Source organism: Staurois parvus, unplaced genomic scaffold, assembly GCF_062004578.1.
Source record: "Staurois parvus isolate SC_StPar_1 unplaced genomic scaffold, SC_StPar_1.0 ptg000025l, whole genome shotgun sequence".
In the NCBI taxonomy this organism is placed as follows: Eukaryota; Metazoa; Chordata; class Amphibia; order Anura; family Ranidae; genus Staurois; species Staurois parvus.
Window position 1 is genome coordinate 30,825,248 of NW_028317821.1, and position 27,558 is coordinate 30,852,805.

Below are 27,558 nucleotides of genomic sequence, written 5' to 3' on the forward strand. Positions count from 1 at the left end.
TTACTAGTGGACAGTGCCGTCTCGAGCCAGTCTATTAGCTTGGATAAGGGGGGAGGAATTAGGAGCAGTGGAGTGCCTTGCCATCCTAGGTTATGGGGCTTTGTGTTTCTATTAATGGATACAGTGTAAGGAGATACAACTCTAGTCCCTGCATGTAAGGACGGCTCCATCCTGAAACAGGAAACCTGGGGCAATAGTTATTGCGCCAAATTAAATTGGAACCATGTCTACTTTTGGTAGGTTTTCTGTCATCTCACCAAGGTTTTCCAAAATTCTATAACATGAATGAGTCAAGGCTTCAGAAAGTTGTAAGAACAAACTGCAGGGCTCCTAAGAAAGTAATCGTCACTGCTAAAGAATGTTAATGTCAATGCATTATACATGTTAATACATTTATTTGCAAGGATCTGATCTGATTTTTTTTTAACTCCAGACTGAGTGCAAAACCATAGAGAATACGGCAGCCATTGGACCATCATGTAGTGTAAGTTTTTATTACCTTTTTTTTCTCTAATGACTTATAACTTTGCTTAGAAGATCTGAAGTGGAAGACAGTACTGTCAGAGATGATGAAATTGACATACTGTATACAGTAGGTGGCTCATATCTGATCAGATTAATTTTTTCAAAGAATTGTACATGAAGTGTAAAGAATAGGTTCACCTATCTACAAAAAATAATAATTACACATTGTTTTGCAGGCAAAAAAATGTGCATTTATTATTTTTGTAGTAGGAGCCTGTAAAGTATTGCACCAGCAATCAGCAGATCTCTGATGCCATGCAGGTCTCCTGCAGACTGTCAGAGTGTATGCTTGCTTGTACATCCTCTATGGGAAAGCCGAGTCTACTGTCAAGAAGATTCAATGAACTACCATATCGCTTACAGCGCCGTGGCAGTTCATTGAGCCCTACAAACTGACAGCCACTAAGGTTGTCGGTACTTGTAGTCCATAAATTCACAGAAGACTGTAAATGAATGATGCGGCCTTGTGGGCTGTTTTTAAAGAAAGTGACAGCTAGTATGGGGAACTTCTCCCCATACTACTGTCAAAGGGAGGGGGGATCGGGCGGCAGCTGCAAGCTTCAGGATCGGGAACATGTTACATGTTCCACCCTAAAAACGGGTTGAACATGTTCCCAAAGGTGAACTTCTCCTTTATGGAACCCATAGGTGTGAGATTGGAGCCATACTGGGTAACCATTCTAATGTTGCTGAGCCCCAGTAGCGGTTGGTCATGTTGGACAATTTAAGCCAATCTCTACTGACTTTCCAATAGATAAGCAGGTGTTTGAACATACTGTATTTCTTCTCCCTGTTCCAAAGCCATGATCTAAGTTATACCCTTAAGTAATTATTTGTTAAAAATATATCTTTTAGAGGTGCATGCTCCAGGCCTGAGCCTCCCATTGAGACTAGATGCAGTTTTAATCCAAGACGTGCAGATCCTCCATAGGACAACATTCCACTAGTTTTATTTCTCACTGGCTGCTGGATTGCCTGCCTCAGTAGAATCTATCCCCATTTCCCTTTTTCCCACACTCCCCGCATTTTCCCCCAATGCTTAGCCTTGTATTCCCTCCTCCCACCCTTTTGCCATGTTCACCTCTTTATTCCCCTCCTTTTTCCTTTTCAGCTCTCCAACATTGGCTCATTTCCCACAAACTGATGGCAGACTAACGTGTTATAACTTCTTGCAGTCAGACATTCCTAGAAAGACCTAGGCATAATTTTGTTCTTGACCAATGTTTTACTCTTTTTTTGGACTGTATTGATTGATAGCGTAGCACCCTCCTAGTTTAGCTAGTGGGATCTAGACTCCAATGGTTAGACACGGGCTGAGCAGCATCCCAGTTGTAATAGCCAGAGAGGGGTCAAATTGTGGTCAGGGCTGAAAGGCTCTACAGGCCAGCCCCTCTGAAATTTCCCCCTACTCTAGGACTTTAGGAGAAAGGAGTGGCTGTTTGCACTTTTGAGGGATCCTAGCCAATCCCCAACAAGAGGTTGGCAAGTGGCTGGACACCCTTAACAGTGTATGAACCTGCTCAGTTGCAGGAGAGTTGGAGGGAGAGGTCGGGTGGAAGATGTGAGGCTGAGAGCTGGAGGTTGCAAGGAGGCCCAGTGGGATGGGGCCTACCTGCAGAACTGGAGCTGGACAGAAGGAAAGCTCACTGTCCTCCTGAGAAAGGACCAGCTGTATGACAGGGAAGGAGCTGCCCAGCTGATAGGCTTGGTAGCTGCCACAAACCCACAAGTGGCACAGGAGAGGATCTGAGTGAGTACACCTGCACCCCCTGGGCAGATAGGGGAAGGAACACTCTGGTGGAAAACCAGATTAGCCACCTACCAGTGTCTGCCTATCTCTTAAAGTGGCAGGAACCAGATCCCCTGTTCAGAGACACTTCCAGATTGCTAGGTGAAGAGGAGAAATTCATTTAGGGTCTGGGGTGGTACACTAAGGAGATGCTGGCTAGCTCTCCAACAGAGACTGTGCTGCAGAGGAGGCTTGTAAATAGCTCCAGGAAGTTGTCCTCAGTTTATCAGTACCATTGAGCATCCTGTACAGCCCTAACCCTATCCCAGTTCAAATCCTCTAAATAAAACAACAAAACCAAAGCTCAAGGACTGATTTCTGACTCTAGGTGCAAGCCTGTCTGAGGATGTGTGATCCCTGGCTGTGCAGGACTATAGGGGGACCCAAATCTTGTAGCAACTCCTAGAGGGGTAGTGTCTAAATAGCATAGACCGCTGCTTCTTGAGCCTAAGCTCACTGTAGCTCCTTAAGGCTCACTATCACTCAGTCCCCAGTTTTTTAGAACACAAATTTTACTTTAAAATGTTATAACTGTTAAATTATATGCTGATATGCAGTGATGTGTGTGCCTCTTGTCTCTGCTCTGAAGCACCTCTGGAAAGGCAGGGACCTCATAGCTTCTCAGCCTTTTCTGTTTCCCAGACATTCTTACTCCTCTTTTGCAAAACGCATATAACGACCTTCGCAAGCGACAATCTTTCTGTCCAGAATCCTGACTACAGGTTAAACCAAAGCATAGGAGACCTCATCCTCCGAGATCAAGTTGACTTTGTGCCCACTAAGCAAGCTAATGACCAGACATTCAAATTCATTCTCCTGGCTGAGGCCTCCAAGAGAAATAAGCTACCACTCATGCTACTCTCACTTGACATGTAGAAATCCTTCAATACTGTATCCTGGCCTTACCGACAGTATTTTACATGTTGGATAAATTAAGCTTTGGCCCCAAATTTCTTCTGTTGATCAGAGCATATAAAACTCTAGTTTAGTGTATGTGAAGTAGAAATGCTATAAATCCCCTCCTTTTCCTATCATACAGTATAAGACAAGGCAGGGTTGCCTGCTGTCCCTTCTCTTGTTTTCTTTATTTATTGATCCATCTGTGCAATTAATTCAGGATTCCTTGGATGTATATGGACTAACAGAAGTTGCCTACCACTACAAATTGAGCCTCTTCTCAGATGACTTTTAATTGACAATAACAAATCCACTTTTCTTGCAATTTGGCTTGCTCTCAGGCCTGTAGGTTAACCCTTAGAAATCCAAGGCTCTGAACATTTAGCTCTCCCCTACTCACCGCCACACCCTCCAACACTCTTTCCAATACCAATGGGAGCACCAACAAATCCCATATGTTACCCTTTTTTAGGCCAATTACCCCACTCTCCTTTGAAAAATCAGTCTTCTCCTACAAAATTGAGCTAATTAAAATCTCCTCTGGCTGGAATGCATAGCAGTGGTAAAAATTACATACCTGCCCAAGTTGTTATACTTGTTTAGGGTTTTACAAATATTAGTACCTGCCCCTATTACGTGCTCAATTCAGGAAAGGGTAATGCATTTTATATTCTAACCGTAAATCAAGAATTTTCAATATCTTGTGTTTCAAACCAGGGCCAAATGGTGAACTGGGTGTCCTGAATTTCTTGAGATATTATAACACTGCATAGATCACTCAACTGACTAAATGCCATGCTAGTCAGGAAACCCCATTATGGGTTGAGTTAGAATCTATTGATTGTATCCCTGGTCCATCCATAACCTGTTGTGGTTACACCCTCGAGATAGGAAAGCACTTCTGAACCCTATCACACAGCACTTAGTGCAGCTTTGAGACAATCTCAAATATACGGGAGGTTTCCTCTCCCCCACTTACCACTACTGTCTATAATTCTCAACCCCTCCTTCCCTTCAGGTTTTAGATCCCTTGGGGTCTTTAAACACTGGACTGCTTCAAGGGTGACTCGATTCCACTCTTTACTGACTCCAAAAGGATTCAAATCCTTTGCTGACCTCCAGAAATCACAGCACTTATCTCATTCCAAGCTATTTCGATATTTACAGGTCAAGCATTTTGTTCTGTCAACTGTGTGCCTCAAAGGGGGCATAATTTAACTCTCACACCTTTCTAATCTAAATGAAAATATGACCCACATTCAGCAGGGCTGATCCCCCTCAACTGTACAACACTTTAACCTCCAAACAAACACCAAAAACCTTGAATTTCGTAAGTCAGAAAAAAATCTCCAGATGTCTATAGACCCCAAACACTGGGCCCAAATCTGGACCAGCATTAAAATAATTTTCTTGCAACATGTCTGCTGTTGAAACCAACTACTAAAAAGTTCTAATTTGGAGGTACTTGGTTCTCACTGGTTTAGTGCATTTTAACCCTGATTCTTCCATGTACTTTTCCATGGTTGCTTGGATATTGGTTCCTTTATTCATACCTGGAGGACCTGTTCAGTGGTTCAACATTTTTGGTGGCAGGTGCACTGCATTCTGCACACCCTTTTCCAGACAGCACTCCTGCTGAATCCATATGAAGCCCTCTTCAATCAAAAACACAAAGGGGATATCAAAATCTCAGATTATCCTCATGACCCATGTCCTCACTGTCATGAAACAAGCAATAACAAAGTCTTGGTCATCTAAGCATATCTCTGTAACTGAGGTTAAATCCCGAGTCCACTGGACTATGCTTAATTAGAACTTGACAGCTCGGCTTCAGTGCAACATGCACAAAATTACATAGTATCTGGAAACCATGACTCTTTAACTACCTTCCATGAGACATTGATCCCTGTCTCTTGGAACTGTAATGGCCTCTATTCTTGTGCATTCAGACACATGATAGACTCTGAAGCCTCCCCTAACTGACTCTCCTTTACCTTTTTTCTCTTCTCTTCTCTCTTCCTAGCTTCTCCTCCTTCACTCTCTTATTCTAATGCCTTCGGTTCAACACAGTTAGACATTCCTTACCATTGTTGACAGTCTTTATGCAATTTACACCAGCTAACCCTTTTACTGTAATATGTAATACTTTAATTGATCACACATGCGTTTTCATATGTGACTAGCCACTTTCTGTATCGTATTACTTGTGTCAACTTTTCTCGCAATTTTAAATAAAAATAATGAACAAGAAAAATGTATCTTTTGGTCGTTGGATTATTTCTGCATGCCTGACTACCCTCAGATGTCTGACAAGTTTTACTGTAATTGAGCAGCAGAAAGAAAGCAGTTTGTATATATAAAAGTATGGGGACGTCCGACTTTACACGCACATGATATTTAATGGCATCCCAGTCTTAGTCCGTAAGGTTCAATATTGAGTTGGCCCACGCTTTGCGGCTATAATAACTTCATCTCTTCTGGGAAGGCTGTCCACAAGGTTTAGGAGTGTGTCTATGAGAATGTTTGACCATTTCTCCAGAAGCACATTTGTGAGGTCAGGCACTGATGTCGGACAAGAAGGCATGGCTCGCAGTCTCCACTCTAATTCATCCCATAGGTATTCTATCGGGTTGAAGTGAGGACTTTGTGTAGGCCAGTCAAGTTCCTCCACCCCAAACTCACTCATCCATGTCTTTATGGACCTTGCTTTGTGCACTGGTGTGCGCAGTCATGTTGGAACAGGGAGGGGCCATCCCCAAACTGTTCCCCCAATGTTGGGAGCATAACATTGTCCAAAATGTCTTGGTTTGCTCATGCCTTAAGAGTTCCCTTCACTGGAACTAGGAGCCAAGCCCAACCCCTGAAAAACAACCCCACCCCATAATCCCCCCCTCCACCAAACTTTACACTTGGCACAAGGCAGTCAGGCAAGTACTGTTCTCCTGGCAACTGCCAAACCCAGATACGTCCATCGGATTGCCAGACAGAGAAGAGTGATTCATCACTCCAGAGAACACGTCTTCAGTGTTCTAGAGTCCAGTGGCAGCATGCTTTACACCACTGAATCCGACGCTTTACATTGCACTTGGTGATGAAAAGCTTGGATGCAGCTGCTTGGCCACGGAAACCCATTCCGTGAAGCTCTCTATGCACTGTTGTCGTGCTAATCTGAAAGCCTTATTAGTTTGGAAGTCTTTAGCTAATGACTCTGCAGACAATTGGCGACTTCTGTGCACTATGTGCTTCAGCATGTGCTGACCCAGCTCTATAATTTTACCTGGCCTATCACTTTGTGGCTGAGTTGCTGTTGTTCCCAGTTGCTTCCACTTTCTTATAATACCACTAATAGTTGACCGTGGAATATTTAGTGGCGAGGACATTTCACGGATGGACATATTGAACAGGTGGCAACCTATCTGTTTAAAAAGAAACAATTGAGCAGCAAATCTTAATAATGCTCTTACAAGTTTTCTTGATGGAAAATTTCTAACACATATTTCCAGGGCTTTTTATCTCAGAGAATAGGTGCAGGAACACCCACCTTTTGAGTCACACCTTATCTCTGCCCCCCACCCATCTCCAAGCACCGTCCCTTGGTTCCAACTCCTACCCTCCTCACAGTACCCCTCTTTTAGAGAATACAGAACATAGTATCATTTTGTGGTTAATTCTAACAAGAAAAGCAGTAAAATACAGTAGATCCTCTGCAGACAGCAACAATTGATTCCCCATATAATAAACCCCCAAGCAACAATGGACTCCTCACAACAAAAATACCACCCCAGTAATTATAGACCCCCAGCAGCAACACCAGATATCCCAGCAGCCAGCATTAATAGACTCCACAGCAACCAGCAACAATAGACTCCTCCCTCAACAGGAGATCCCTCTCAGCCACAACTGACCCCCAGCAACAAAAGAACCCCCCCAACAACAATAGACCGCCATGCAAAAATTGATTCCAATCAGTGACAATAGATCCCCCAGAAGCCAGCATCAATAGACCATCCAGCACACCCTAGCACCCTTTGCTATTACATACATTCAGTGCTGGAGGTGTCAGAACTGCGTTCCCCCATTTTCCGACTTAAAAAAGGCTCTGCATATGTCTAAAATGGTTGTACCATACTTAAATATATCACTTCTTCAGTGTCAGCAGGAGAATGGTTGTTCCTCTTCTTGTTAAGTAGCATCTGTTAAATAGACCTCTAATAATAGAATTTAAAGCAGAATTAAACTCTCCTATCCTTTACAGCCACAGAAACTGCCGTCTTGGCCTCTGATCTGCATTTGTCATTGTGCTCAACTATTATACCAGTCATTTGATGGCTTGATGATTTGGTTGAAAGTTAACTTAAGCACATTAGTAACTGTTACGGTTATCATTCATGGCATGCTTTGAATGTAACTGATTAGGAAAACATTAAATCAGTGGTTTTGGTTGTGTATTGAATTGAAGTGTATCTATGTAAAATCATATACCCATTTCCACATTGTACTTCAATTATTTAACCTTCCCAAATTAATCTGAACGATCTTGAAGTTTGTAAACACATATAATCCCCATGCAATACAATGTAAAAAAACAATCTTGTATACTGCATTTTGGGTGCACTGACCTGCACTTCATATTTAGGTCAATTGTGATGAAATCCATACTATAAAGTGTATCAATCAATTTCAACCCACATCAATATGACACATGTCCACCCATGTGTTTCTGGTTTGAACCTAGCCAGAGAAACGCATACTGTGATCCAGTAAAAAGATTTCAAATATCAACCTAATGGAACACTATAGCTTGATTTACATATACTGTATACGTTATGGAGGAATGTATGAACAAATCCTGCTTGCTGCAATGTTCAGAACCTCTATAAGGGTAATGCATGTAAAACACATCTCAAAGCGGAGTTCCAGACATTTTTGTGTTTATTAAAAGTCAGTAGCTACAAAAGCTATAGCTGTTGACTTTTAATAAACACACACTTACCTGTCCCGGAGTCCAGAAATGTTTTCACCAGCGCCGTCACTTCTCCCCTTCTTTCCTCTACGGCGCCGGAATCTCAACTGCGGGCACCAGGCTGTGACACCTTGCGGGCACCAGGCTGCTCCTCCTAATTGGTCCAGCAGTCTCCTGGGACCTGTGAAAGTTCCCAGAAGACTGTGGGAGGGAGGAGGGGGCCAAATTTCCGTCTCACTTTGCCGAGTCAAACCGTCTCACCAATCTCATGACCGAAGGACTAGCCAATCTAAAACCACGCTGTCACGTGCGTAACAATGCCACGCCCAGCTGCACCCTGCACAAAGATTTTCCAGCTAATGGACCACAATCTGTGTACTTGCAGCCTGGGAGCGATTGTTACTGGGTCAGGTTAATTATGCAATTAACCCTTCACACTGCCACCACCTCCTTTTTGTACAGAGAAAGAGGAAACTTCTGCTGAAACTATCAGCAATAACACTATGATGTTGAATAATCATCTGTATACCACTGTCACCGCAGGCAGGGTATAGAGAGGCTTAAACACACACAGTAGCACTCTTCAGAGACGGGGGTTCTTAGTTTGCATTAAAGAGCTTTAGTAACAGTTCAACACTTTCAGAAAGTAAGATTTATTACTAAAAGGTCAAAAGGGTGCAATAACAATATTTACAGAAAAAGATGTAGCCAATATATATATATATATATATATATATCACAGCAAAGAGATAACAGAAAGAAATTTAGAGAGATAGAGTACTTGACAAAAGTCCTGGGTTAAGCAGCTTTCAAGTTTCCTGAGCAAAAGGGCCTTTTCTCCCAAAGTTGGTTCCGATGTTAAAAGGGAGAATCTTCAACTTAGCTCAACTCAGCTCCAAGCATAACAGCTTTTCTAGGAACTCATCAGGGTGTCTCCCTGAAGCAGAGAACCAATTGCCTCATTTGGGGAGGGTGTTGGAGGTGGAGACCCAAGCTAGAACCAAAATCCCTCCCAAGTTGATACCAAGGCAATAACTTTCCCTGGATACCTGTAACATTCTATCCACGAGTAGATTAAAATGCGGAATCACCTGCCGAACGTCTAGATATGAAATATGACATACCTGCTGGGACGGTTAAGGAGATATCGTTTTTTGCTGTCCTGTATATTCCAGCTCGGGGATGTAAGATATCAGGTGACTTGTATTAAAGTGACCCATCTGAATATATGCCTGGTTTTTACATAAGTCTTTCATATTCCAAGATATGGAATCATAGGGGAAAAGGGGATTTTTAAATGTGAGTCCGGTTTACGACTACCTGGAATGTCTTTGAAGCTCAGTAAAGGACTGGTTTTATGGCTTTACGATATCCCAGATTGAGAAGCTAACAGACATCTGGGCACCAGCTAGGTTGGGATTTTATAGCCCTGGAGCTCTCCCGCTGAACCTGATTGCCTGTGATCTCTGCATCATACAGACCACATGTCACTCAACAGAAAGGGAGGGGGGATTTGGAGGGAAGCTGATTTGGGAGTAGAAATTATACAAGATGGAGGCCTTTGCCAAAATGGAGGTTCGCATCTATCTCTGTGTGCATGATTGCTACAGGTACCTGTCAAAACCAGGTACCTGCTCCCCCCCCCCCAAAAGGTGCCAAATATGGCATTGGAGGGGGGAGGAGGTAAATAAGCTGAGCTTCTGCTTTTGAGTGGAGCTCCGCTTTAAAGTGGAACACTGACTATTTTCAATCCATATTCTACTAGCATTTAGTCAGTAGGAAAGTATATCATATTTACATGTTTAAACTTTTTTTTATACATTTCTTCAGTTACTTGCTGGTTCCCATGCTTATGCAAATTATGTCATACATCCAAGGAATCTTCAGGACAGGAGGAGGAGTTTTCTCAGCTAAGCACACCCTCCTGCCTGCATGACTGAGCTAAGGGCAGATGGATCACAGAAAGTAAATGCTAAATGAATCATCTGCCCTTACTCAAAATGGCCACGGGCCATGCTAGGGTGTGTATTTCAAAGTGAGTTTAAGCAAAATAAAACATGGAGACATGGATGGATGGGGAAGTTTGCTTTGAATATTAAAAACAAATTAAATAATGTTTTCAGTTTGTGGTGCTGAGATGCAGTGTAGTTCCACTTTACGAATGCCACAATGCAACCACACTGCATGCCAAAAAATGGATACAATCTTTCAGGCTACTAAATACGACGTGTTTATTCATGACATTTTACCAGAACCACACTAATTACGAGTGGCGGTCAAGTCAAACTGGTACTTTTAAGTTTATATAATAAAAAGAACAAATTTCAAGGAGTGGAAACTGCATTTATTTTTCAGCATACTCGTCTGCTACATGTATACACTTATCTCAGCGTTTAACTGATGCCTGGAAAGCTTTGTCAGAATGCCTGAACCATCCTAGGACAGTCTGCTTCACTGTGTCATCATTGTGTTCACCGTCCCACAGAAAGATTCATCACAATTTCACAACAGGTTATGCCTCAATTATCCGGGAACAGGCATTCCATGTGCTGAATGTTCACAGGAACGACTGCTGTAGGCTGGGAACCTCCATGGCCAGGATCATCACCGATGCTCATACCGTCATCTTTTTAACATTTACACCATTCAAATGTCTTACTGCTGCTGAGTGTCTTTTCACTGTACTGTGCTTGAAGTCTTCTGTAGATATCTGTGGGTTTTAGGCCTTCATTCACAAGAAACTTCATCACCACATGCTGTTCCATGCACTCACTAACACTGTTGTCTGCCATCTTGATTAACGGTCTCTGGACTGGCCCTTGACATGTGCACCACCTATCAGTAATAGGACACACTTGCCACATACTACTGTGTGTAGAACCACCATACTAGCATCCCTTATACCTGTAAAATTAAAAGTCCCTGGATTTCACCTGAACTCTAACGATCAAATAAGTAAGGACACGCACAGATCAAAAATTGGCTGATCCTGCTGAACCAGGCAAATTTTGCTTCTAATCTGGAGTTGTGCCTTAATGCTGGCCACAAACTCCTGCCTAGAACCTAGGCAATTAGCGAGTGTAGTTCTCAGTGTCCCCCACTAAGGTTCTTATGTCCCACCCAAAGGTCTAAGACTTTTGCTCAAGAATCTTTTTGTCCATTTCGAATCCATAATTTTATTGATGTGTGGGCCCCTGTGAGGAAGATTCACCCTTTCAATTTGTCCTGTTTATCATTATCATTGAAAGCGAAATGAAAGAAAATCCCAAATTTTGGAGAATCCCCTGCACAGTAACAGAGTGAAAATCTTCCAATGGGGACACTAGTTCTGGCAACCCTAGAGTTCCCTCCTTATAGACGTTCTCCTCAAGTCTTGTTTTGGCTATGGGACTGGGAGTGAAAGGATATTCCCCCAATGGGACACAGATTGCAAATAAAAAAAAAAAAAAAAAAACGCCAGGAGATATAACCCTCCCTTACTCTATCCAAAATGAAAAAACGTTTTGTTTTAGTGCTACGTTGATGTACTACTCCCACCAGTTTGATCATATCAAGGTCATTATGATCAGCTTGAGAAACCTTTAAGATCTATACATACTGACTTGTGAGGGAGAATAAAGTCAAATAAAGGCAAAAACCACAATAAAATAAATGCAAGTTTACACTGCTCCAGACACTTTGTTTGTGGCTGCAAAAAGGGAAGTGGATCTTAAGTTTATGGTGATGGATCAGGTGCCTAGACTGAGGCAAGGAGGTGATCATAGCACTGCTCTGAAACAGAAAGATTTCTGGATCTTTGATTTGAATATGGTGTCTCCTAAAAAGTTAAACTGCAATTTTGATCTGTATTTGTTTTTGAAACATACTTTTTATTTTGTTTTTTATTTCAGGCTAGGTTCACACTGTGCGGGGTGGTTGCTGGAAGCACATCTATTCCCACACCTGCAACCACCCACAGCCAAAATGCGCTGCTCTGTAAAGAAGCACGGGCCTGCCATTCATTCTAATGGCATCCCCATACATCTCAACCCACAGCACATTTGCAGGTGCAAAAGCACCATGCGATTTCCCTGCGGCCGCGTTTTTAAAATGGGACAATCACCTTTTTTTTGCAAGAAACGCAGGCACAGCTGCAAACTCGCACAAGTCTGAACCTAGGGTCATACTTCACCTAAAAGTGTATACACTTTGCTAATTCCGATTCATGATCAGTGTTTGTTCCTGTTGTTATACTGTTGTATTGATATTAACCTGCCAGCAAATGTATTCCTATACAAGTCATTTCTGGATTTCCTCCTTTTTAAAGTGGAATTCCAGTCATTTTTGTGTTTATTAAAAGTCACCAGCTACAAAAACTGTAGCTACTGACTTTTAATAAACATACACTCATATGTCCCAGGATCCAGTGTTGTGCTCACCTGCCGCTGGCATCTCAGCTGTGGGCACCCGGCTGTAACAGCTTGCAGCTCCACAAGCCAGGTGCTCACTGTGCATGCATGAGTCGCGCTGTGCAGGTATCTACTCCCCCCAATAAAGTGCCAAATGTGATAGTGGAAGAGGGGAGGAGGGAGACAAGCAGACCTTCCCCTTTTGGGTGGAACTCTACTTAAGGAACATGTCCTATCTCAGTATTTAGCTTTGGAAAGCGCATGGATGACTGAAACATCTCTGTTGTCAATTATTCGTGTGTGAGCAATAAATTGAGCACTTTTAGGTTATGACCCTTTGATTTTTGCTTATATATGTGGTCACTGGGGACTGGTTACATGTTGGTGCAAATAACAACTGACCCTGTGTCCATGAGATAGTCATCTCAGCTAGGCTTTATATACAGGATAGGGTATCGTTTTTGTTGTAGCACTACTCCCTTGGGAGCCGCTAAAGATTTAGGACCCCCTATAGTTCTGCACAGCCAGGCATCACACATTTCTCTCATACTTGCACCCAGGAGACAGTAACCAGTCCTTTAGCTTGGTTTTGTGAGTTTTATTAAGGGGTTAGAAGTTGGATGGGGTAAGGGATACATGGGATGTCCAAGGGAAGTGCAACTGAGGACAACTTCCTGGAACTATGTACAAGTCTTTACACAGCAAAATTCTTCTTTTGGAGAGCTCTCCAGCCTCTCCTGGTGTACCCCCCCAGAAACCAGATAATCCTCCCCTATCCAGCCATCTGAAGGAATCCCTGGGCAAAAGATACAGTGCGTGCCACTTTAAGGTGAACAGTCCCAGGCATGGAGCTAATCCAGTTTCCCACCAGAGTGCTTCTTTCCCCTTAACTGGCCCAGGGGTTTGGTAGCTGCTTTTAGGCCTGGGCTGGCTATTTCCCTGCTGCACAGGTGGTCCTCGCTGTGGGGGCCAATGAGGTCTGAGCTTTCTTCCAATCCTGCACCACAGCCTGAAGTTGAGCCCCTTTCCAACTGGGCCCCTCCAAGGCTCCTGCACCTCAGCCTTCTCTATCTATTTTCCACCCGAATTCTCCTGCTGTTGAGCTGGATCTATCACACTTAAGGGCTGCCCTGGCCCCATGCCAAGCCTCCTGCTTGGGGATTGGCCAGGGCCTACTAAGTGTGCAGGCAAGCCTCTCCTCACCCCTGCCCACTGCTTCTAAAACCTTCTCCAGGATTCCAGAGTAGGGGGAGGTATCAGGGAACTGACCTACATAACCTCTCAGCTCTGACCTGAATTTAACCCTGCAAGCCATCATACCCAGGCTGCTACTCAGCCCTCCTGACTAATAATTTAACTCTAGCTATCTAGAGGGGTGCTACATTGTCTTTTTGCCATTTATTTTTCATCTCATTTCTACTGTTTAAGCCTTTATCAGTGACAATTTTTTTAAAATATTTTTACACAGTCTACGAAAGGCTCTCATTTTTACCCCAGGTACATCCAGGGAACTCTGGGAGGTGGTGTAGTTTTTCTTTCATGTAAATTAGGTTTTAAAATTTTAAAAGTGTTTTACGAATGCACTGAAAACAAAGTCACATTGGCACTGGAAGTTTTGTTTTCACAGTAGGAAATGTAAACCATTCACACCACACACCACAGGTTTAGCAAGCCCCATAGTAATACAGAATTAGCACATATTTTTCATTGTACTTCCTGAGATTAGTAATTATAGTAGCTGCTGCATGTTTGGAACCGTAAACCACTTGATTAACATTCAAGATTTGTCAGGGATAACAGTGTGTTTTTGACTACATTTAGTATGAATAAAAAGTCACACCTTTAACAAGAACAATCAATTACACATTTTTTTGATCCATAATTAAAATACCTCATGCTATGGATTGAGGACACTTATCATAATGTCTTCTGCAAACAGACATTAAATATATTTTATACAAAGTAGTGTAAATACCCAGATTTGTTATGATTTCAGCCACCGGCCACTGAAATTGTGAATATCTCCTAAACGGTGCATGATTGGAGCATGTGGTGTCACTGGAGTGGAGGTTGCTAATTGTTGACACTTGTGGAAGGTTTATTCAATCACATGGTGGTTTAGTTGAAAAGAAGGACTTATACATGGTTATATGGTGGACTTATTTATGGAATTCACAGCACGTTTTTGGTTTTCACTACCATGAATAGGACTTTTTATTTATTTATTTGGATTGTTTATGTATATATGTTATAGCACTAGAGCACTTTATTTGTATTGCACTGCCTATACTGGGTGTATTAATGATGTAGGTGAAATGTATATAGATCACCCAGAGGGGAATGTTTTTTTCTCATCAAAAGTGCAGTTACTCTTTAACCACTTGCCTACCGGGCACTTTCACCCCCTTCCTGCCCATGCCAATTTTCAGCTTTTAGCGCTGTCGCACTGTGAATGACAGTTGTGCGGTCATGCAACACTGTACCCATATGAAATTTTTATCATTTTTTTGAGACAGATAGAGCTTTCCTTTGGTGGTATTTAATTACCACTGGATTTTTTAGTTTTTGATAAACAAACCAAAAACAACAGAAAATTTTGGAAACAAAATGCTTTTTTCTTAGCTTCTGTTATAAAATTTTGCAAATGAGTAATTTGTCTCCTTCACTGATGTGCAATAATGAGGCTGCACTGATGGGCACTGATAGGCTGCACCGATGGGCACTGATAGGCTGCACTGATGGGCGCTGATGAGGAGGCACTGATGGGCATTGACAGGCATCACTAGTGGGCATTCACAGACATCACTGATGGGCACTGAAAGGCAGTACTCATATATGGCACTGATAGGCAGCACTGACTGGAACTATTAGGTGACACTGACAGGCACTGATAGGTGGCACTGGCAGGCACTGATAGGCGACACTGACTGGCACTGTTAGGTGGCACTGACGGGCACTGATAGGCGGCACTAATGGGCACTGATAGGCGGCACTGACTGGCATTTATAGTTGGCACTAAAAGGCAGCTCAGATGGGCACTGATATGTGGCATCGATGTGCACTGGTAGGCACTGATATGTGGCATTGATGTGCACTGGTGGGCACTGACAGGTGGCATTGATGGGCAATGACAGGTGGCATTGATGGACACTGACAGGTGGCACTGATGGGGCTACACTGATTATCAGGGCACTGATCAGGGACACAGCGCACCAGCGATCACTGCGCTGCACACCCTCTGGGGTGCGCACGTGCAGTTAGAGTAGAAGGACGTCATATGAAGTCCTCCCAGAATGAGAGAACCACCTTGCGCCCGCCATTTCTTTATATGGCGGGAGTTAGGCGATTAAATGTGGTGTAGTTAAATGTAGTTGTCTTTTTTAGAATTTATATTCCTTTATTTTCAACTGGTGTTTCAGCCAGTTACACACTTCCTGTCTTAGAGTGTCTCCTTAGAGGTACATTTGGACAGTGGCATCATGGATCCAGGGAGAAGGTAGCGTTAGATGCACTAGCAGATTTAGATAAAGATGACTAACAAATTAAACCCGAACTTTAGCTAAAACATTTAGGCAGGTACAGCAACAGTTTTTGTTCTTTTTTTATATAAAAAATGTTACAGAATGATGATTGCAAGCACTCCTGTTAGTGGTAAATGTTTTGTCACAACCCTTTAACTGCCATTTTGCTGGACAGCTTGGTCTGTTAAAGGAAGCTGAAAAAACAGACTTACTGGCAGGATCATATGGTGAAAATAAAGGAGAAAGAAAAGTCTAACAAAGAAAAATAATACAGCCATCACCTCTAATAATTGGTAAACTGCAATATTTTACATTTTTGTTTTTAGGTTTAATATAATTTTATATAAAATAAGATATTTGCCTAGATCAGGGCAACTCTAGACAGATGTCTATTTCCTTTACCGCTGCACAAGAGTTGTATATCACTATGCATGTTTACAGTAAAGATTTTTATTTTTAAAGTGCTTGTAAACCTTTGAAATGAAAAATTACCAAAGCATATTCTTCTATAGTTTGTACTTGCCTCAATCCAAAGCATTTAAGGCAGCCATACATGGATTAAAGTTCAATTGGTTCAGCAGGGACTGGCCAAATTTTGATCCATGTATGGCCTAGTTTGGTTCCACACAAATCGATCTATGAATCGACTTGTGTACAACGAGCCTGTTAGGCTGTTCCTGAATGATCAGTGCCACTGGCTGTACTGGCAACTAGAGATGGGCTTCATGTTTGAGTCTAACGTAAGTTTGAGTCTAACATGGGACGTCCGTGTGTTTGCTGAACACACGAACGGTAAGAATGTTCGGCGGGCTGTTTGCCCCACAATACACCGTGCCATGATAGTGCATTGTGATTGGCCAAAGAAATGCACCTCACCACAGGTCAGGTGCAATGCTTTGGCCAATCACAGCACATGATGATGTCTCAAGGGGCGTGGGTAATCCTGCCCCCTTGTGCTGTCCTCACAGTATTTAAGAACTTTCATTCCAGTGCAGCTGTCAGACAGCAGGAGCCAGCGTCGAGAGCTGTTTTTTTTTTCTTTTTTCGGGTCAGCAATGGTGACAGGCTTCATGACTGACATTGGATCTACTTTTAAGGGACATTGTTTAAATTTTTGTTTTTAACAAAGGATTGTCAAAGACTGTCTCTTGTCATTTTTACTACATTTTTTTTTGTGAATGGGTAGCGGTACATGAGGACAAGGTGCTGCCCCAAAGCAACCCTGCCAATTTTGAGGGCATGTGGCCTAATATGGTTCAGGGGGGGGGGGGCGCTCGCTCCTCTTTTTTTTTTAATTTTGGCATGGGGGTTCTCCTCAAAATTTATACCAGGTCTGAATGGTTTGGTATGGATGGGAGGGGGGGACCCCATGCTGTTTTTAAAAAAAAAATTAATTGTCGGGCAATACCAACAGTTCTTTTTACATTCAGCTGTCAGTGGAGAACCCCGCCGACAGATGAAACTATAAAGAATGTTTTCACTACTAAAATACCGCATGACTTAATAATAAAAGTCATGCGGTATTTTGGTAGCCGAGCAGTATCTTACCGCATACTCAGATGAAGTAAGATAACGCTTAATAAGTTGTCCCTGTTTGAAATTTGTGGTCAAACTTTCAGTATGTTTAAATGTTCGACCAAAGAACTGAACAGAGGGGTGTTCAGACCATCACTACTGGCAACACTGATCATTGTATTCTGTTGGCAAGGAGCCATAACACAATGGTGCTTTTGGTAGATGTTCTCTCCTTTCTCTGCTATCTGCACGAGTCACTTCTGACAGTTTATGTGAAAACAGGAAATCCCAAAAGATGACCCTGCCCCCCTCTTCAGCACACTGCAGGTGATTGATAGCCTCAGCTGTGCATGTTTCCCTGTGAGACTGTGTAGAGGGGGGAGTGTCCCTCCACTCAGGTCTCAGATTACATTCAGTTCTGTGCTGTGCTGTGCAGTGGGTGGCATTGGATGTTCACCTCCCTTCAAGCTGAGAAATAATATCTGATCTTGTACATAAGGGTTTACAACCACTTTAAGGATCTGTCTTTTCAAATTCTAATACTGCTTAGACGTAATAAGTATTTAGAAATTGTATCACTTCTGTTTTGTAACAGTTTCAGTTCTGAAGCTCATCTCTTTGTCGAAAACATTTTATCTTGTTTTAAAAGTTAAAATCCAAGTTATGTTTCATTGATGAATGTGTCAAAACTGAGATGATTCCTGTGGCACCAGGACATAAAAAGAGGATAGCTTCAGTACATTTTTACAGTACAGCAGTGTCCAAAGCTGGTGGAGCACAATAAAAATAAATGGGAAAAAAGGAAGGGAGGAGAGCCCAAGCTGTGACCTGTCAGAGTTACATGACCAGCTTTTCTTCAGTCATCGCGCTCTCTCTTATGTACTGGTAACTGAACCATAACCATTTTGTAACTTTGCATCCAGCTGCTGCGGTAAAGTTGTCGCCTTAAACTTTAAGCGTTATGCCATCTTTTATTGATCCTACTTAAGCATAGCATTAGGCAATTTGAGGCAACCTAAATGCCTATAGGTAGGATGTAATTATTGACTTTTGATACCTTTTCATCAATACACATTTTTGCTACTTATTGACTATAAAGTGTGATTGATGTGTTTACTGGCCATCTAAATTCTTAGGCCCCTTTCACAGGGGGTGGATTCCATTTGTTCATCTGTCCATTCTGTTCTGTGAGCTGATCCCCTACTGATCAGAGCAGAGTGGACAGATGACACATCAGGGAGGATGACACTGCAGAAACTGAGTGGACATGGACAGAGCCAGCACTTCTGTATGAGTGGCTGGGTGTAATTGGATTCTGCTGTCTGTTTACACCCAACTATATCTGATCTACCCAAATGGAAGAGGACAGGGTCCCCTTTCGTATGTTTTTTTTTAAGACCTGATGGGACCCAGAGTTAGGTGGGTTTAAATGGACACAATTCTGTTTACAACCAACTATCCATAAGGATGAATGGACATTCCAATCAGGTCCTCCTGAAAAATTGACAGGCAGACCTGATCGGAATGCCTTTGTAAAAGGGGCCTTACTATTTTGGATACTGTATGCCATTCCTTTACTAGTCAAGTAGAAAATACTGGCTTCTACTGTATATTAACTTTATTGAGTTTTGCACCCACTCAGAAATTTCTAGCTTTTTTGACCTTTCTAGCTTTTTCTAAGCAGACGAATAGTGGACAAGTACAGTGGGGGGCAAAGTAATTTCATATGGCCCCAAGAGGGTCCCATGAGCTTCTGTGCCCATTTCAAAAGCAGTGCATGGCACCCTGCACAACAGCAGACTTGCACATGCCAAAACCTGTCTTTTTTACATTTATATTTTTACCAGAATTCTCACTTTATTCGAATCAACATATAAAAGGCACACACAAATATGGCTGAAATTTCGTTAAAACAGAATTATCTCAATATGCTTGGGGAGAAGGTGTTAATTCAAACTTTTTTCTCAGGTGCCAGGGTTGCAGCTTATAATGTTTTCTTTCTCACCCCAGGTCAAGATTAAATCAGTATACCCTAACAGGATAACCTATGCCGGAAAAAGGAATGTTCTGATTACTGGAGAGAATTTGAGAAATCTAACAAAATTGTTTTTAGTAGGGACCAGCAGCTGCAAGCCCCAGGAGTAAGTAACAGTGCATTATACACTTTATGTACCATGGTTAAACAAATCAGGTCTGCATAGTTCTTCACCACCACATATTTTATCGATCTTTTGGAAGTGAAATGCTGGACATACATGGACAGATCTTTTGCCAACAACTAAAGATCCAGCATTTCTCTGCAAACTATTGAGCAATCAGAGCTTTTCAGAAAGTTTACATTAATAATATTTTTCGACTGGTCCTATGTCCCATCAAGTAAACTACAGTAAATGTCTCAGAGAACCATGGACTGTTGTATGCAATTATTATGTTTGCACATTCGATCTGTTTAAACTCAGCCCTTCAGTAAAAGTTTATTTAAAGCTCAACTCCAGGATCAAAGTAAGTCCCCTCCCACCCAATCACTGGGTTAAAAAAACAAAAATCTTTCTAAATCCCTGTTTTCACTTAAGCTGCAGTCACATGTGGCACCTAGTCCTTCTCTATGTTTACTTCCTGGAAGAGTCCTTCTTTCAGGTGTCCATGTCACTGCCTACTGATATAGATAATTCCTATTGACTGGCTAGGAAGGGGTCTTCTAGGGATCCAGCAGTTGACCGACATAACACTGAAGGTATTGAAGGGGATCAGCCATAAAGGGATAATGTGTGGCACTGGAGGCAGAAACGGCATCAGGGTTGGGCCTGAATGGGTGGAATAAGGTGAGTTTAATTGGCTTTACTAAGTAAGGAAAAACATACACCTGGGACAGAGGAAGGTGGGATGCCAATCAAGCTCTAAGGTGCCGGGAAGTGAGCCAAGAGCCCACTAGAGGATGTCGGGCCCTCAGGCCACCCTCATGAATTCTGTTTCTGATTGTTTGGTCAGAGACATTCACACCAGTGGCCTGCTGGAGGTCAGTTTGTAGGGTTATGGCAGTACTCATCCTGTTCCTCCTTGCACAAAGGAGCAGATACTGGTCCTGCTGATGGGTTAAGGACCTTCTAAGGCCCTGTCCAACTCTCCTGGAGTAACTTCTTGTTCCCTGAAATTTCCTTCATGCTCTTCAGAGTGTGCAAGGAGACACAGGAAACCTTCTGGCAATGGCACGCATTGATGTGCCATCCTGGAGGAGTTGGACTGCCTGTGTAACCTCTGTAGGGTCCCGGTATCGCCTCATGCTACCAGTAATGACAATGACCCTAGCCAAATGCAAAAGTAGTACAAAACATTCAGAAAAGATGAGTAGGGAAAACAATTTCAGTGGCCTCCACCTGTAAAACCATTCCTGTTTTGGGATTGTCTCATTGTTGCCCATCTAGTGCACCTGTTGTTAATTTCATTAACACCAAAGCAACTGAAACTGATTAACTGACCAGATCAATATCCCAGGAGTTTAATTGACTTGATGCTATACTCTGATTAAAAAGTGTTAATTTTTATGGGCAGTGTATAATGTTGTGGATGTAATAAATATGTCATCTAGGTTTCACACCTACACATGGTAAGAGATTCTGTTATGAAGATATCAAACTTTTTGTTTTCTCAGAACTTAAAAAGTTCTGATCTGGGCCCTGGAGCCTGGAGGCCTTGTAAAGTTTTGGGTGGGATAATGTCTCTAGGTGTAGATAACACCACTATATACATTGGGTGGGAGGTCTTGTTTATGATATTAATATTTTTTTTATTAATTATAAATATTTTTAATTGTATATTTCATCAGCTACACACTATTTTAAACACATAGAACAGAGTGTATCCCGAAGAATTCCTTTTGGGCAAAACATGTCGATCTATTGGTTCTTCATTCTTCTGTTTGATTTATAATGCAAGCATTTTTTTATCTACATACTGTAGCTGAAATTTATTGATTGTGTTGTAATTTGTGATATTTTTAAATCTGTATAAATAAAATCCTTTTTGAATTATATACAGTATTTGGTAATTTTGAGAGTTGGAGCACCTTTAAAATCCCCAATTTTCCATGACTTCCTCCCCTTTCTATTATTGTGGGGGTTTGTTATAGAAATTTTTGTTATGGTAGGTAACATCACTAATTGATTAGATGTGCACAGGCCTTTATATATGTGAGATGACTGTGTTTCAGTGTCAAAGCTGCTTGGACTGTTCTTGGATTTCCCTGTCTCTTGCATGTTTTACTGCTTCCTTTACCAGTTGAGCCTTTCCCCTTTACAAAATGCTTACAGGATGGGAGTGTGCAAGGATGACTTAGGGATGACCTCAATGTTGTGATGCTTCTCCTTCTTTGTCCAATCAGGTAGCCGAGTCTGGGTTCAAACAGTACTGGTTAACTGAAGTAGGGAAAACTGAAGTTACTGACCTTGTTGTGATGCCAGTCAGGGATGTACAGATTATAAAACTGGCTAAGCAGAATAATGAGTCATTTGAGTTCACTTATATGTGTTTGATGTCCAGCTGCAAATACATTTACTGTTTTCATTGCTAGAGTTCAAATTAGAAAAGAAGAACAATGGAACGACACACATGCTTTTATCTCACTGCCAATTGCAAAGGAAGTTAAGCAATTATGTGTTCAATGTGAAGGGAAGTGTCAGCAAGGCCTAAACATCTTTTATGAATCATTGCCCACGTGTTCTGTGAATGATCCAAATGTTGTATGGCTCAGGTAAAGTTTATTAACTATTTTATTTTATAATCTGATTGTTTATCCTCAGCTCAGATTTTTTTATCCATACTAGGATACAAATGTCTATTTCTATCAGTGTTAACTTTGATGTCAAATTTCGATTTCATTTTAGTTATAGTTTTTTGACTAAAATGTCATTTTAGTTTTAATCCTATTTTACTCATCTGAATTGTTTTAGATTTAGTCATATTTTAGTTGACTGAAATCTCCACTACATTTTAGTCAACTAAAATCATTTTAGTTGACTAAAATCTAATGGGTTTAGTTACTTTTTAATACATTATTTAAGCATTTCTTTAGAATTTCCCAAAAATTATATATTCCTGGAGTAAAAATCTAACATCTTATTATTTATGGTATTACAGTTTGAACATGTTCTACAGACACAGATTTAGCCATTGTGATATATAACCAGTGTTAGTTTTGACGTCAAATTTCAGTTTAGTTTTAGTCATAGTCTTTTAACTAAAATGCCATTTTAGTTTTATTCATATTTTAGTCATCTGAATTGTTTTAGTCGTATTTTAGTCAACTAAAATAGTGTTTATTTTGTCAACAAAAATATTTTCTTCAACAAAATTAACACTGGTTTCTGTGCCCACCCCAGTTGAGGCTTAGAGATTATTCTAAAATAATCAGCTAGAAACTTCACTAAAATATTAGCCCTGACACTCAAAAACCAAGCAATATATAAATTATTTGTATGCTTTAGCAGAGCCAATGATCAACAGTGTTGGCAAAATAGGAAATCATTAGATGTGGTTTGATCCAAAGAGGAGTTCTTGCTGGCACTACAATACTCTGTATCAGTGGCTCCCAACCAGGATATTATTATTATTATACAGTATTTATATAGCGCTAAAAGGTTTGCTCAGCGCTGTACATTATAGTGGGGGACAGAACATGAGACAATACAGTAACAAAACAAAACACGAGGGGGTCAAGGGCCCTGCTCTTTCAAGCTTACAATCTAGGAGGGAGAGGATAGCGGTACAGGAGGAAGTGGCTGTGGGGGATGGAGTGGTGGGAGGAGTGGAGGAGATCGGCTGTTAGGCGAGGGCGGGGTAGGCTTCCCTGAAGAGATGGGTTTTCAGGGTGCGCCTAAAGGTGAGGAGGGTAGGTGACAGTCTGATGGATTGGGGTAGTGAGTTCCAGAGGAATCAATCATATCAAAGGGCTCCATGGAAATCCAGTGTAATACTACATTCTTCCTAGGAGAATAGAAAAGTACTGTCAGGTCTTTTGAGCTCTTCCAAAATCCATATCACCAAATACCCCAATAGGCACCACTTTGAGTTACAAATATTGGGGATTTTGAAAGTTCTCTGAAATAAATTCCATAATCTGAGACCATACAGGGTTAACCATAGGGCTGTTGCTATCATATCCCTATCATCCCCCTAACACTTGTCACTTTTCCCCACTTTGAGCAGTTCTGATGTAAAGTAGAACCTAGATTGTCTGTGGCGGAGATGCTTGTGATAAAATAGGAAGCAGAAACCTCATCCCAATCCATGTTTGGAATGTCTGTATCCCATTTTGCCTGGTCTTGGGGAAATCTAGGAATACAGTACTGTACAATACTGAAAACAGCACCTGTTTTGTTAAAACTTTTTGTCCACTAATGACTCAATAGAGACACATGAGATAATAAACTGACGATCTTGGCTAAAAAAAGGTGGGGGCGGGGTAGGCTTCCCTGAAGAGATGGGTTTTCAGGGTGCGCCTAAAGGTGAGGAGGGTAGGTGACAATCTGATGGATTGGGGTAGTGAGTTCCAGAGGATGGGGGGAGTCCTGGAGAAGTCCTGCAGTCGGACGTGGGAGGTGGAGACCAGGGAGCTAGAAAGTAGGAGGTCTTGTGAGGAGCGAAGATTATGGGTAGGGTGGTATTTGGGTATCTATCAGGTCGGTGAGGTAGTTTGGGGCAGCATTATGAATGGCTTTGTATGTCTGTGTTAGTAGTTTGAATTTAATGCGTTGGGCAATCGGGAGCCAGTGGAGGGAATGACAGAGGGGGGTGGCAGAAGCGGAGCGGTTGGTAAGGTGGATGAGTCTGGCCGCTGAGTGACTGAGGATATGCATTCCCCTGGGAGTACATGCCAGGACTTTGGTGGGAAAAATGATTAATAGGGGAACAGTGATGTAACTCACTAATATGTATCTCACTAATGTGGGTCACACTGCCAGCACCAGCAGTGCCAATGCAGTGGAGAGCAATTCTAATGGGGAGTGGAGGGAAGTGTGGGCTATGCTGTCTAATCCTGGAATGCTTGCCCCCACAGCATTCCCACGGATCATTGGCGTTGATTGCTGGATATGCACTAGCCTAGCAGTAAGTATGGGCTCCCACTCCTCTGTCCTTCCTTACCGGGCCACTTCATTTTGCAACTCCTGGTCACCCTTATACAATGAGTTATCAGCTTCTCAGTCAAGATTAGCCTTAACCCCTTTACAAGCTTTCTCATTGTCTTTATTTAAATAACAGGTTACAATACAATATACAATATCCTACATACTTTAAAATGTATCTATAGTCAAAATTTAGAATGATATATTAATTTCCATATTGTACACAATTCTGTCTAGCCTATTAATCTGAATGATCTTGAAGTCTGTAAACTTACTTTGTGAAGATCCCCCACACATTTACTTTCTGTGACATGTATTCTCTATGCCAGGGATGCTCAACCTGTGGCCCTCGAAGCCCTCTGATGTGGCCCTCGATTTCAAACCAGGGAAGCACACTTGTATTATATCCTGCGGGTTTGGCGCCGTTTATGAAAGCACACCAAACCTGCTGAATGCAGAAATTTTGGTTCAATTTCACAGAGTACACCACATCTGCAAGATATAAAAGAAGTCTATGGCAAAGCACAGCTAACCTATAAGAAAGCTGCAGGTGCAGTACACTGCACTCGTGGTGTGGGTAAACCACAGCACATCAGTATGAAAGCAGCCTTATAGGGAGATCAGCACAGTAAGGACTCTTTTACATTTACATTTTGGAAGGGGAGGGTGGTAAAACCACATAATTGAGACTTGTTTTTACCACACTCCTAAACCACTGGTGTAGCCTCAGAGGTTGCAGTTGTGACCCATCTCATGCTCCAGGGGGCCCATGTGGCCTCCCAGTCACATTATGTTTTACACTTGGACAGGAGGGGTGGTGGGGGCAGCATATGCAGGAAGCAATCCTCTCCCTTTTCCCCTGCAACCGCTGAAAGCTGGCTTTGCCTCCTCTCCCTCCCGTCGGCTATTTCATTTAATTGTGGCCTGCGACCAGTTACCAAATCACTTAAGTGGCCCTTGCTGTTTAAAATGTTGAGCACCCCTGTTTTAGACATGTATCACCAGGACAGGTGTCCCCATTGGAAGATTTACCTTCACTTCCGATTCTTGCAGCAAAAGTAACATTTTTAATTTCCCATTACATTCAACTTTGTTGTCAGTGGTGACCAGGACCAATGGAAAGGACACAAACAGCAATACAAAAACTGGATGAAGTGAAAAGGGCGGTGGTGACACCTCTTTTTCCACTTTATCCAATCAGAGAACACTTTGCACTCTAAATGACATCCCTGCTGACCAGCTGACCTCCTGTATTCACAATGAATCAAGCCGACTGCTCAGCAAGGGACCCAGAAGCTAGTGGAGATCACTGGAGTAGCGCTGTCTACTAGTGATTTCGAGCTTTTAGAGTGATCCCACAGGTATTGTATATACATTGTTACATGGGTCCAAGCTGGACCAATAACTATCTAAAAATATACCATACCTGGAATCCATCTTTAAAGGTGGAGAGTAATATTTTAAGACCAAGTTATTATAATTGTGCAGTTTTTTTTGTAAGGAGAATGAATGCCAAAGGCAGATATGTATATTTCATGCATTTAAAGTTGTAAAGGCTGAAGGTTTTTTTTACCTTCATACATTCTCTGCATGAAGATAAAAAACCTTCTGTGTGTAGTATCCTCCCCAGCCCCCCTAATACTCACCTAAGCCCAGCATTGCATTCTCGGCTATGCTGGGACTCCCTCTTCTCATTGGCTGGAGCCATTGGCTCTGCTGTCAATCACAAGCAGTGAGCCAATGAGAAGAGAAAGGAGGTGGGGCCGAACCACGGCCCAGTGTGTGAATGGACACACGGAGCAGCGGGTGACCCCATAGCAAACTGATTGCTGTGGGGGCACCCAACAGGAGGGAGGAGCCATGAGAGCCTGCGGGGGACTCAGGAAGAGGAGGATCTGGGAGGCTCTGTGCAAAAACACTGCACACAGCAGGTAAGTATAGACATGTTTGTTATTTAAAAAAAAAAAAATATGCCTTTAGAATTACTTTAAGTGTATATGTTAGTTTTGTTAGTCTACAAAAGAACTTAATAGTGTTTGAGGTCAAAGGAAAGCAAATGCATACATTCATTTTTCATCAATGCTGAGACATTACTGACTCATTGAAACATTTAGTATGTATTTTTTTCCATGGTTTTTGCATGTTGCTTTGAATTGTAAGGCTACACATAAATAACTAAGCTAACAGCTAATCACAACTTTGTGATCTGTCAAGTTAAAATTATGTGGCCAGGTCAATATTTTAATAAAGGATTTATCACAGAGTAATGTATTGTTTTCAGGTCAAAGCAACAGTTTTAAATTGCATCTTGGTGTCTTGTGACTTACGTCTATGTATTTTCTGTTTAGTGGCGGACGAAAACTCTCACTGTCTGGAAAAAGCCTGAATCTTGTGGATACATTTAGTATAACAGGGAACAATTTTCACAAAGTAAGTCTTATACATTTGTACATATCGAACATCAAAATTTGCTTCCAGGGCATACACAGTGTTTTACAAACTTAAAACTGAACTCTGGGCAGATACCTTTTTCCATGTTGTTGCCAGTGCTATCCTACCTTGAGCAGATATGTACTCCATTTGTTTCCTCAGTCTATAGTTTAGGAGAAAAAGAATGTGCATTATTTAAAGCAGTATTAAACTCATAACAAAAAATGTAATATGTTGCAATGTATCAATCTTCAAGTGTGGTTTTCTTTCGTTAGGCTTTTTTCCATCTATTTTTACCTGATGACCTGGCCAGTAATACACTGCCTGTATTCACTCTGGATGAGCAGCACGGGGGGCACATTTGGACAGCAGCATTGTCAGTCTGGGGGGAGGGGAGTGTTAGATGTACTAG

The 27,558-nt window shown here is 41.9% G+C and overlaps 1 protein-coding gene across 1 annotated transcript in view; it reads left to right on the forward strand.

Moving 5' to 3' along the window:
• Positions 1-27,558, forward strand: part of PLXNC1 (plexin C1) — a 159,777-nt gene that overhangs the window by 41,129 nt on the left and 91,090 nt on the right. The window contains exons 9-12 of the mRNA XM_089652672.1: positions 434-484; positions 19,609-19,739; positions 22,166-22,345; positions 27,065-27,146. Coding sequence (XP_089508798.1) covers positions 434-484; positions 19,609-19,739; positions 22,166-22,345; positions 27,065-27,146 — 444 coding nt within the window. The remainder of the gene's footprint in view (positions 1-433; positions 485-19,608; positions 19,740-22,165; positions 22,346-27,064; positions 27,147-27,558) is intronic.